At 41.7% G+C, this 13,038-nt stretch overlaps 1 protein-coding gene across 3 annotated transcripts in view; it reads left to right on the forward strand.

Moving 5' to 3' along the window:
* The window catches only part of TBC1D8 (TBC1 domain family member 8), a 121,682-nt gene that overhangs the window by 56,771 nt on the left and 51,873 nt on the right, over positions 1–13,038 (forward strand). For all 3 annotated transcript variants that reach the window (XM_079940673.1, XM_079940675.1, XM_079940674.1), the window contains one exon: positions 10,899–11,017. In XM_079940673.1, coding sequence (XP_079796799.1) covers positions 10,899–11,017 — 119 coding nt within the window. The remainder of the gene's footprint in view (positions 1–10,898; positions 11,018–13,038) is intronic.

Genomic DNA, 13,038 nt, shown 5'->3' on the forward strand with positions numbered 1-13,038 from the left:
CCTCATCCTCAGGTCATGCTGACTTCCATGACTGAAACTGTCGCCGTCCCTCACTTCTCTGACATCTGCTAGAACCTTGCATGCTTGAGTGGCCCTGGGCTGGGGAGTGATCTGTGTTTAAAAAATAAGAAGAAGGAGGGCTTCCCTGGTGGCGCAGTGGTTGAGAGTCCGCCTGCCGATGCAGGGGACATGGGTTCGTGCCCTGGTCTGGGAAGATCCCACATGCCGCGGAGCGGCTGGGCCCGTGAGCCATGGCCGCTGAGCCTGCGCGTCCGGAGCCTGTGCTCCGCAATGGGAGAGGCCACAACAGTGAGAGGCCCGCGTACCGCAAAAAAAAAAAAAACAACAAAACTAAAAATAAGGAAATTCAGGGAGTGTGAAATTCTCTGCCCCATGTTCTTATCCTGCTTTCACTTCTGACTTTACAACATGTTCACATAGGTGGAGGTTAATTATCCAGGTTTATGCCTTTTTAAAAAAATCGAAGTATAGTTGATTTACAGGGATTCGGGTGTATAGCAGAGTAATTCAGTTAATACATATATATATATTCTTTTTCAGATTCTTTTCCATTATAGGTTATTACAAGATATTGAATATAGTTCCCTGTGCTGTACAGTAGGTCCTTGTTGCTTATCTGTTTTATACATAGTAGTGTGTATCTACTAATCCCAAATTCCTAATTTACCTCCCCCCCCCCCATTCCCCTTTTGGTAACTGTAAGTTTGTTTTCTATGTCTGTGAGTCTGTTTCTGTCTTGTAAATAAGTTCATTTGTATCATTTTTTTAGATTCCACATATAAGTGTTAGCATAGGATATTTGTCTTTCTCTGACTTACTTCACTTAGAATGATAATCTCTAGATCCACCCATGCTGCTGCAAATGGTATCATTTCATTCTTTTTTATGGCTGAGTAGTATTCCATCATGTATACACACCACATCTTCTTTATCCATTCATCTGTTGATGGACCCTTAGAGTGTTTCCATGTCCTGGCTGTTGTAAGTAGTGCTGCTGTGAACATAGGGGTGCATGTATCTTTTTGGATTATGGTTTTCTCTGGATATATGCCCAGGAGTGGGATTGCTGGGTCGTATGGTAGTTCTTTTAGTTTTTTAAGGAACCTCTATACTGTTTTCCATAGTGGCTGCACCAATTTACATTTCCGCCAACAATGTAGGACGGTTGCCTTTTTTCCACACTCTCTCCAGCATTATTATTTGTAGACTTCTTGATGATGGCCATTCTGACCAGTGTGAGGTGGTACCTTGTTGTAGTTTTCATTTGCATTTCTCTAATAGTTGGCAATGGTGAGCGTCTTTTCATGTGCCTGTTGGCCTTCTGTATGTCTTCTTTGGAGAAATGTCTATTTAAGTATTCTGCCATGCCTTTTCCGTTAAGAACATTAAAACATTTTTTTCACTATGAAGATTTTCAAACGTACCTCAAAATAGTGAGGACGGTGTAATGAAATCCTCCTGGGTCCTTACGCAGGTACGCTAGGATCAAGGTTTTGCCCACCTTGCTTTATCTCTTACTCTGAGTCTTTTTTCCCCCACTAATGTATTTTAAAGCAAATCCTAGAAATTATGATATTTCGCCCCTACATATTTTAGTGAACATCTCTGAATCCAGGGCCATTCTTTGTCACTGCAGTAGCGTCATTAAACTGCTAGAGGTAACCGGACTCCTTGCTGTCACTTGCACTTGGTGCAGACATGGGCTTCTGGCTTCTTCAAGATCCTTCATGGATCTGGCTGTTTTCATCCACGTTCAACCAGAAACACACCACTCATTTGATTGTGTGTGGCTTATGTCTTTTTTAGTCAAGAAAGTCTCCATCCTTCCACTCCCACCCTACTGTTTTCCCCCAAGTCATTGACTTGGTGAAGAAACCGGGTCAGTTTTTATGCAGAATGTCCCACTGGTACACTTGTCTGTTTCCTTCCTCAAGGTATCATCTCACCCATTACTTGGTTCCTCATATTTCCTGAAAACTGGACAGTAATGACAAAGGTTCAGTTGAATCCAGGTTTGTAAAGAAGAATACTGAACAGGTGGTTGGCCTATATCCTGCCTGGGGGTCATGTATCCTCTGGTGTCTGACTCTTAGTGATGCTTATATTAGTTGATAAGCTCAGGTGACAGCTTCCATTGCATTCTCCCCCTGTCAACCTTTCATCTAATGGTTTTACCCATTTCGATATTGCCTGAATGATTTTTCTCTACATACTGCAAAGTGGTGATTTTCTAATTTGATAAGTACTTTCACAGCTGTCACCTTGAGCTTGTCTGTAAAGAACTTTACCTTATCACCTAGGGCTGTCTGGTCACCCTGAGAACATTTAGGAAAGGGAGGGAAAGAATGCTCACTTTTGCCTTTTAGTTGCCTGTGGTTTATGTAAGTAGTTGGTGCCCTGGTTGTCTGCAGTGGTGACAAGTGAGTTATTTTTGGTCTTGTTTTAGTTTTCTTTTCTCTTTTCCTTCCTCCCTCCCTTTTCAGTATCATTTCAAAGTCCCTGTTCCCCACTCCCAACACTTTATTATGAAATTTTCCAAACATGCAGAGAAGGTGAAAGGATTGTACAGTGAACACTCTAAGCCCGGGGTGTTTATACGTTCACTGTGTTTCAGTTAATTGCTGTCCTTTTTGATACTCAGGTCATGCCACCTTCTGCCTACAAGAATCCCTCCCTGTGCCTTCTGTGACTTTGTCTCACTTTCATTCATCTTTGAGTGATTCCTTGCTCTCGGCCAAAAAGATGTTAAGTGCTCATCTTGTGCACTTCCTACCTCCTATCTGGAATCAGCCATTCCTCCAAGTAGCCCTGGTTCCTTTGTGTGGGTCGTGGTATTTAGGGACCACAGTCTGGGGTGTGGGGTTGCTCATTGTTACTGGGCTGTCATTGCCTCTAAGCCTCTTCCAATAGGTATGAGCTAAGAAGTCTGTGAAAGAAAAGAAAAAAGAGGTATGAAAAAGAAAAATAAATCATGAGTTCATACTTAGCTTTCTAATTCGGCTGTAAAACTACGTAGTTATAATTTAACTTTGATATTATATTTGTTTATCTCCTCTTATTCACTGACAATCTTGGTTTCTAACAATATTCACATAATTGTTCTCTATTGTACATGCACGCAAACATATTGTCTCTAAATAATATCAATACTGCTATTAAGAGTAAGAGTAGTGGACTTCCCTGCTGGTCCAGTGGTTAACACGCTGTGCTTCCAATGCAGGGGGGCTTGGGTTCGATCCCTGGTTGGGGAACTAAGGTCCCCCATGATGTGTGGTGCAGCCAAAAGATTAAACAAAAAATGATCTAAAAAAAGAATGAGTAGTGAAAGAGAGTAAAGTTTTTGCAGCTCTATTTGGCCTTAGAATATATTTAGCTATGGAGGTCTAGTCAAAACACTGTTTAAAACAGTTATTTTCTCTTCGTAATTATGTTGGTAATTATTTTAATAACCTAATAAAGTTAATTTTTAACTGTTAAGGATATTTTTTCCCTTATTGATTTGACTCAAAAAATACAAAACACTTTCATGATTCATCAAATTTATAAAATCTATAAAAACAAAATATTTGGAGAGAAGCCATCCTTCCCCCCCACGCCCACTTTCTTTTTCACAAAGGTCACATATATTCTGCTCTGTGCCTTGCCTTTTTTATGTGTCAGCATATCCTGGAAATCATTCCACATCAGAGAGGAGAGATATTCTTCCTCCTCCTTTTTTTCTTTCTCCCGCTCTTTCGTTTTTTTTCTTTCATTGCCTAGAAGTACCATAGTTTATTTAACCTATTCTATACTGATGGGTATTTCTGTTGTTTTCAGACTTTGCCATGACAAAAATGCCCCAATGAATAACCTGGTAGATTCCTAGAAGTGGGATTGTTGCATCAAAGTGTTAATTAGATATTATTAAATTCCCTTCTCTCCATTGGCATTGTATTATTTTTTAAAGTTCCAATCAGCAATGGATGAAAATGCCTGTTTTCCCAGACTTGTCATCAGACCTATTGTCAAATTTTTGAATTTTTGCCAACCTGATAGGTAAGACATGGTGTATTTCCATAGTTTTAATTTGCATTCCTTTTGTTTTGAGGAAGTTGAACATCTTTCATGTTTAAGGACCATCTTCAGAAACTCTTTATTCCCATCATTTGCCTAGTTTTTTATTGGGTGCTTCTTTTTTCTCCTCAATTTTTAGGTGCTGTCTGTATATTAGGAATTTTAGCCCTTTATTTGAGGTGTGAAATTACAAAATCTTTCCCCAGTTTGTCATGTAGTGGGATTTAGCATGCCTCTCTTTTATACTTTGTGATTTTGAGTTATGGTTGGAAGGTTTTCTCATTCCTGAGTTACTCAGGAATCCACTCATGTTTTCTTCAATTACTTGCAAATTAATTTTCTTTCAGTACTTTAAAACTATTGTTCCGTGTCTTCTGGCTTGCATCGTTTCTGATAGGAAGTCTACTATCATTCTTATCTTTGTTCCACTGTAAATATTGTGTTTTTTTTCCTTCTTTATCACTGGTTTTCACTAGTTTGCTTATGGTGTGATTTTCTGTAATTTTCTTTAAAGGTTTTTCCACTTGGTCTTCGTTGAGAATCTTGAATCTGTGGGTTTATAGTGTTCATCAAACTTGAAAACAATTTCAACCATTATTTCTTCAAAAAAAATTTTTCTGTTCTCACTTTGGTAGCACATATACTTAAACAACATTTTTTGTCTGCTCTCTGGTTCCCCTACCCTGCTTTTCCTGGGACCTCAGTTACACAGATTTCAAGCTGCTTGTTATTGTCCCGCAGTTCACTGATGCTCTGTCCTTTCTGTTTTGTTCATCCTGTTTCTTCTGTTTTTCATTTCAGAGTTTTTGTCACTATCAAGTGCCCTTTTCTCTGCAATGTCCAATTTCCTTTTAATCGTATCAGTACATTTTTGATTTCAGACACTGTTTTTCATCCCTAAAAGTTTGATTTGGAATTTTTTAAATGTCTTCCATTTAGTTCCTCACCATCCTCTTGCTTTCCTCCACTTTTTGAACACATGGAGTATATTTGTAACAGCTGTTGTATGTCTTTGTCTTTTTATCTGCTTCATATCTGATTCTGTTTCTACTGATTGATTTTTGTTTTGTTTACGTAGGTCAAACTTTCCTACATCTCTGCTACCATCCCTGCTTCTATTTCTGAGAAGTGTTTCTGATGGCACTAGAACAAGGACATTTTAATGACTATTTCAATTATAAATTAAAAATCTATTTTACTTTCAGTGTCAAGGAAGTTGAGTTTGTTTTTCACTTACCGCAAATAATTTTAGGGACTCATTCTAATTTGAAGGCAAAAAAGGATAAATTATGTAAAAAGAAAGGTTTAGAACTTATTTTCTTAAGCTGTATAGTGAGAAGTATACACAGGTTTTAAAAAAAGAGCATCATGATGTGATGTTGATATTCAACTTTTACATGTTCCTATAAAGATACTGCTTCAGACAATATAGATTAGATGTTAGAGTATCCACTTGAAGAATGCGAGATTTCTGAAAATTAAAGCTTTGGTCCAACCCTTTCTCCTGTCATTTGTAATTTTTACTAGATTCTTTGCCTCAGTGTTTCTCTGTGTAGGATGAGTGTTGAGTGGAATTTAGGAATGACACTGCCTTGACTGTTAAACTTTTAATTAGTCCTTTTGTGGTCTGTGTGGCTTTTAGTCCAGGCATTTAGACAGAAGCCTTTTAGTGTTTGGACAGTAGAGAAACGTTGACTACTGCAAAGGAACAGATCTGAAGGATGCACATGCAATGCCCATGTCATTGTAAAGTAGGATCTAGGTATCTGGAGAAGATACTTAATTCAATTGGATATTTACTATGCAGAAAGAAACAGTTGCTTTTTAAAACTGAAGCTGGGATCAAGTTATGTATGACTGTTTTCCGTGCAGAAGCTGTAAGTATAGACAATGAGATGCTTGTTTTATTTCCTGAAAATACCTCTGGGGCAAACCTAAGATAATAAATACTGTGTGTGAGTTTCAAAGTGACTCAGCTGTTGGGAGCTGCCCCCCGCCCCACCCTACTCCCCAGGCTCCAGTCTCCACCGTGCGTTACAGAAAGAGCCAGAAGAACAGGCCTCAAGGTAGGCTCTTGTCTGCACTTTAGATTTCTCACCTAGGAGGTGGAAATAACAATACCTATCTTGTGATGCTTTTCATGAAGATGAACAAGGTTACGTGTACAACATACCTAACAAGATGCCTGGCTTCAGAAAGTGTCCTGTGCCTGCACCTCTGGCAGTTCTTTCTTAGACCATCAAGTTGGTTATTTATAAATCCAGCAGTGTGGTTTGTCTTGTGGTCATAACTGATGGTTCTAATACTGTATTTTAGTCTTGCATTGCCATTTACAGATTTGATTTTTGACTTCTTGTGTGGGTAATGTGTAAGATCCACCGAACTTGAATTTTCTTAGAAAAGAGAGAAGTCTTTTTCAGCAAAAATTAGGGGCCTTAATGAAACAAAGTATCGATGTAATTTTGCTAATTGGACTTCTGTTACAATCCACAGTAAGCCTGTACATTTTGGTTTTAGAAAGCTGTATTAACCTGCTAGGGCTGCCTTAACAAAGTACAGCAGACTAGATGGCTTAAAGAACAGAAATTTATCTTCTCACAGTTCTGGAGTCTGGAAGTCTAAGATCAAGGTGCCAGCAGGGTTGGTTTCTCCTGAGGCCTCTCTCCTTGGTGTGCAGACGGCTGCCCTCTTGCTGGGTCCTCACACGATGCATCCCTGGTGTTTCTTCCTCTTCTTACAGGGACACCAGTCCTTATAATGATCCCTGCCCCATGACCTAATTTAACCTTAGTTACTTCCTTAGAGGTCCTAATCTTCAAATATGGTCACGTTGGGGGTTAGGGCTTCATCATACGAATTTGGGGGGACCCAACTCAGGCCATAACAGTTCTCCTCCATCTTGGCTTTGGAACGCCCACAGCAGAAGCAGTGGGAATATTGCTGTAGTGTTGAGGCAATGTGTAGCCTTTTTATCATTCTGTCCCTTCAATGGATGACAAATTCTCACTTTCTTATTTTCTCCTCTTTACATTTTTCACACTTATATGTCTGTAATGTGGCTTTCAAACATTTTGACCGTGACCCACAGACAGAAATATATTTGAGTGTGTGCATAATTCTAACAAATATTTCATGAGTCAGTCATTGCCCTTATAAAGAGGCATGTATTTTCTAAATATTTCATTTTTTAAAAAACAGCTGTTTCCTGGTGGGCTACTTCATGTCGCTGAGAAACATGGCTGCCATGTGGGTTCAGAGCTTCAATGTGTCACATATGTTACGTGACTTTCCTTTCTAGTCCTTTGAGTCATTGGTGTGCAGTCTGCTTGCCCTGATTCACGGTATTTTTGAAGCCCATCATAAGACTTCCCTGCAGAGGAAATTATAGTTCGGAAAATTTCCCTGCCATTTGGCAACTTTCGTAGGAAGTAGAAGACAGTCGAGTGGGAAAGTTCCATCACGGTGATTGTCTTTGCTGGGAGAGGCACACAGCCGTGTCAGATTCAGGACAGGGTGACGGGTTTCATTACAACCTCCCCTAACTGCGGCTCAGTGATCGATTTTACACGTGTGTTGATTTTCTCTCTCAAGGTGTGAGCTTACTTTTGTTCTAGAATGGTTTTCCCCTATTTTAAGGCTCCTCCCCAGGAGGTAGAAGAATTTCTTAAGGGATAAAAGTCAAGTTTTTGGATGACGTGACCTCAGGTCTTAATTCCACATGATATACTGTGGTGGGGCTCGGTTGGAATTTTATTCACAGCGTCCGTAGTTAGCAGGTGGAGAAGACACACGTGGTTTCACAGCTAACTGTTGGCCCTATGAGCTTAGGAACAGGATCAATGAAAAGCTGTCTCATGTCATCCAGGAAGACACCCTCAGGAAAATGTGCTGGCGGGGAGAGTGCGTGCTCTACGGGCAAGCACAAAGTAGCTTTTTAGTGTCAAGCCCTAGGAACTACTGGACTGAACTACTGGACTGGATTATGTAAGTGTTACTTGAAAATTGAAATGCAGCTTCTATGGGAGGACCCCAGGGCACTTCAAGGTCATAGAGAATGAGCTCACACCCTGGTTTGCCTTTTACTCGATACAAGTGACCTTGGAGATGTATCTGAGGCCCCCTTCCTCACTCAGCCTTCATTTCACATCAGTGAGACCACGCCTGGGACGGAAAGGTCACAGAGTGAGTCCTGTCCCCTCTCTGTTCCTCCCCAGTCCTCCAAGTCTTTTTTTTTTTTTTTGGTAAATTAGGAAGTATATGAAAACATGGCAAAAGATTGAAGGCCAGTACAGATATTCTTTTTTCCATGTATTCCTTGCCCTTTTTTTTTAAAAAAAATTCTGACCAGTTGGTTTTATTATGATGCATAATAAAGGATAACGATCTATGGATGGGGGAGGGATAAATTAGGAGTTTGGGATTAACATATACACACTACTATATATAAAATAGATAATCAACAAGGGCCTACTGTACAGCACAGGGAACTCTACTAAATACTCTGTATAACCTATATGAGAAAAGAATCTGAAAAAGAATGGATATATGTATATGTATAACTGAATCCCTTTGCTGTATACCTGAAACTAACACAACATTGTCAATCAACTATACTCCAATATAAAATAAAAGTTAAATTAAAAAAAAAAAGATCTAGAGAGAGGAAACCTTAAAGTGCCAGAGAAGAGCAGAGAGCTGCCCACCCCAAGGAGCCTGTGCAAATTTATTGGCTTCAGTGGTCCAGAGACTCTCTCCTGAGATGAATCGTGTGATGTGCTGTCCCTCCACCCACCCTGCAAAGAAACCATTGCTGACCAACGAGATTTAGGGGGCGTCCTGGTGACTGACACTTATGTAGCTGCCACCCGAGGACACTGAACGTGCAAGGAGAATTAAGCCAGAGGCAGGTAAATTAGATGCCCACCTCAGCCACATCAGTGCTGAATGTGAGGAGCAGACGGTGTGGGTCCTCAGTTCAGGGGGACATTGTTTGGAAACTTCGAGAGAGCCCTGCTGTGGAGCCTGGAAACTTGTGGTGTGAGGCTGTTGTTTCAAAATGATCTCTCCCTCCCATAAGAGGGGTAGGGAGCCTGAAGGGCCAGGGGCTTCCTGAGCCTGCAGGGGCCTCCTAGGTGGATGGGAAGTAGATAGAGTTCGTGGCCACTTACCCCAAGTGGGTTGCGTCTTGGGTTTATGATCCCAAAAGAGCAAGACGGGAGGTAGGACTCATGGAGAGCTGGGTAGGGTCACTGGTTGTTGTGGACTGAATGGTGTCCCCCTCAACTCCCCAAATTTAAATGTTGAAGCCCTCACCCCCAGTGTGGTGGTATTTGGAGGTGGGACCTTGGGGAGGTGATTAGGTTCAGGTGAGGTCATGAGGGTGGGGCCACCCTGATGGGATTAGTGCCCTTATCAGAAGGACGAGAAGTCTGCTCTAGTGATGACCAAAGGACATTGCTTTGGCAATGCCATGCCTAAAAATGGGAGAATACAGGGAAATAAATACCATTGGTTTAAACTCTCATTTTTCCTCATGAGGAAAAATGAGAGTTCTCTTAGATTCTTCTTTTTACTCCTTCCCAAAGTGCCCATCAGAACAATAGTCCTAGTACGGATGTTCTCCATACTCACCCCAAATCCACAGGTCCAAGGTGAGTTCTCTGGCATTTCTATGTGGAGGGTATTTATAAGGTCCTCACATAACGTTCACACTCTGGGGAGAGCAATGCTGCGGGTAACAGAGAGAGAGAAAGCTCAGAGGTAGCATAATGCATGTCTGGCTTCTCCGTAAGTGGTACATGACTCTGTTGGTCGTTATGCCTCTCGCGTTGGCTAGATTATTCTGCACTGTTGCTTGTCTGCCAGCCCTTTGAGGTTAGAGTATCTTCGGCTTCCCACTTGGGAAACCCGGCCCTCCTAGCCAGGCGTTCACCTATTTCCACACTAGACATACCCAATGTACACATGCCTCTTCTTGTGCAGGACCGTGCTTGCTTCAAGTCACGGACTTGATCAAACCTCTGTCCCACCACTTGGAGCTGGCACAGTCCCCGTGCCAAGGTGCCCACGTCCAGTGGGGAGGTCTAGGAGGAAATAATGACAACTAAGATGTCTAAGCTTTTTGGTAACAATGTTGCTTAATGCTTCACTAATAGGTTGGTTGTGTTTTTAGTTGCCTTTGAAAGAAATTAACTTACTAGGTATGATTTAATGTTTCTGTGGTTTTGTTTTAACATGTACAATAAAATCTCTTTTTATATCTGTTTTAAGGGATTTTTTAATAAAAGATATGAGGTACAGATTGATAAACCTGGAAGTGTCCTAGTGGCAATGCCCTTGGGCCACTGGCAGAGCCATCTCAAGAGGTCTTCTCTCTGTGAACTTGGGCTGAGGTCCCTTTTGAGGGACCCTCATTCTTACAGGGTAAATTCTGTGAGAATGTTCAGAATTGGTCACCCTGGGGCTTGTTTCCCCTGGAATGGCTGTATAATTATAGATGTTTCTGTCACTTGAGTGGAGGTGGTCAGAATTCCACATGTTAGTGAGACTGGTAGGACGCCCACAGAGAGGTCCCGGGGATGACTCGTCTGGTTGGCTGGGCCATCCGTGTGGCAGAGGGATGGGTGTTCCCAAACCCCAATGCTGCGGTGACTGGGACCAGGGCCCCAGTGGAGGGTACCTGCCTTGTCAGCCAGCAAACTGGGATGTGAGAAGCCGGAACGTTTTAGTAACATAAATGCAGGACTCGTATTTGGAAAGTGAGTTCATATTCTAAGAATTGCTTTTGTCTCTTAATCTCTGTGTCTTTTTCTGTTCTAACCCAGGTGCCACGTTAGAGGAAATAAACCAGCACTGGGACTGGCTGGAGCAAAATCTCCTCCACACCTTGTCCGTCTTTGATAATAAAGATGACATTGCCAGTTTTGTCAAAGGGAAGGTGAAGGTAGGTCCCTGGACTGTGATGTCTCTCCCCGTTTCCCCATCTTTCTTATCACGTCCTTACAGCCTTCTGGACACTGCAGCATTTTTCATCATATTCTTCTCCCTTAACAGTGTTCTCCGTGATAATTGAACTGCTTGGCTTAATACCTAAAGCAAAATGAGTTTGACTTGTCATCAGTCAAATTTTGCAGAGTCGGTCTGACAAAATTCACCCGAAAAAAACAAACAAACAAAAAAAACCAACAAAAACCTCATTCTCAGGCCTGAGGTTTCGTTACCCTTTACAGAAGTGAAGGTCCTTTTTTATCTCAGGGAAAAAAAAAAATGCTAAGATTCGTGTTTTTGCACAGCAACAATGTTATTTGACCCCTGAAGCTAGTTACTCCCAACTTTTTTTGCAGCTGTGACACCTTGTCCGTCTTTTATTTTGTTGGACCTAGCACTTGCCTCCTTCTGAAAGTGGATATTTATTCTTAAAATATGTTAAGTGAAGAATTAAAACAAAATAAGTTTTGAGAAAAGAGAGGACTATTTGGGGAGGTCTCTCTCCATACCTGCTGTGAGTTATGTCTTATGTTAACAGGTCTCACTGCAAAAGCATGATTGGTAACCGGTGCTTTAAAAACCCTCTCAGTGTCGCTCATCGTTGCTTGTTTCATCTTTATTTCTTCTAGGTCCTTGTTAAATGTTTCTTGCATTTTGTCCATTCTGTTTCCAAGATTTTGGATCATCCTTACTATCATTATTCTGAATTCTTTTTCAGGTAGACTGCCCAGAAGCTAACACACCATTGTAAAGCAATTATACCCCAATAAAGATGTTAAAAAATAAAATAATAAATAAAATGTTTTATCAAAAAAAAAAAAACCCTCTCAGGCAGGGAGAGACGGTTTCTCATTCTAAATTTAACTGTCTTACTAAACACTTTAACACATTAGCCTGTAATACAGTTTTCATCCCAGAGTGTTGTTTTTTCTTCCCAAAAGTGTGCCTTTCCAGCACCCCATGTGCTTTGGCTTTTAGTAAAGGGTCTTAGAGTGAATTCTCAAATTTGAAAGGACAAAACGAGCACCTTTTTCATTTGGGGATTGGGGATACTTGTGGGATCAGGTAGAAGACCAGTCTTCTGAGTCCAGGTGGAATGACAGTGTTGTCTGGTGGGGATTAGCAGGTGGGCGCAAGCCCTGGCGGGTCTCGTCCATCTCATGTGTTACCACCACAGCCTGGTCCAACTTGGTTCCTTGGGTCAGGCTGCACTGGGGCTTAGCAACAGAAATACCCGGTTCACAGTTATTTTTCACGTTGACCCCTTTTCTTGGTCTCACATGGGTTGTGGTGGTTCTTTGATTTAGGTGTTTCTCCTCTTAGTTGGGAACGAGGAAATGCATTTCTGCTGCAGTGGCTTTTAGAAAGCTTCTGTAGGGGAGGGAAAACTTTTCCTTTACCCTCTTAGGTTCTGTGCCAGGGGCCTGGAAATTAAACTGACAGAAGACAGATTAATGAGAAAAACAGTTTATCAGCCTCTGCGGCCCACAGACAGGTAGGAGAAACTCTGTGATGAGTCACTCAAAGGGGTGCTTAGGACCTGGGGCTTGGGCAGCATCGTAACGAAGAACAGTGCATCTGTAGAGAAGTGAGGAGTCAGAGGAACAGGAGTGCGGCCTTTTAGGGCAGCAAACTGCCGGACACTGGGTACTGGAGTGAGACTGACTGCTCCAGTTGGGTTCATCCTGTAGGTTCCTGCCGGTGCCTCTGGAGTTGGTCAGAGTCCAGAGTTGTCTCTGGTGGTTCAGAGTCTAAGAGCTGCTCTCCTCTTTCTGGCACAGGACTGGGAGACACCTTTAGAAATGGGGATTTGTGTCCTGTTTTTAGGTAAATAGCGGGGGAGGGCAGAGAGCTTTTCTGGCATCTGCTGTTTGTCAAGTGTCTTTAGCTCAAAATAATTCTTATGCCAGAGTGGCATATTATGGGGTGGCGTATCCTGATCCCTTAACACTTCATGGGGAACATGCCTTCTATTTC

This window comes from Stenella coeruleoalba (assembly GCF_951394435.1).
Source record: "Stenella coeruleoalba genome assembly, chromosome: 13".
Classification (NCBI taxonomy): Eukaryota; Metazoa; Chordata; class Mammalia; order Artiodactyla; family Delphinidae; genus Stenella; species Stenella coeruleoalba.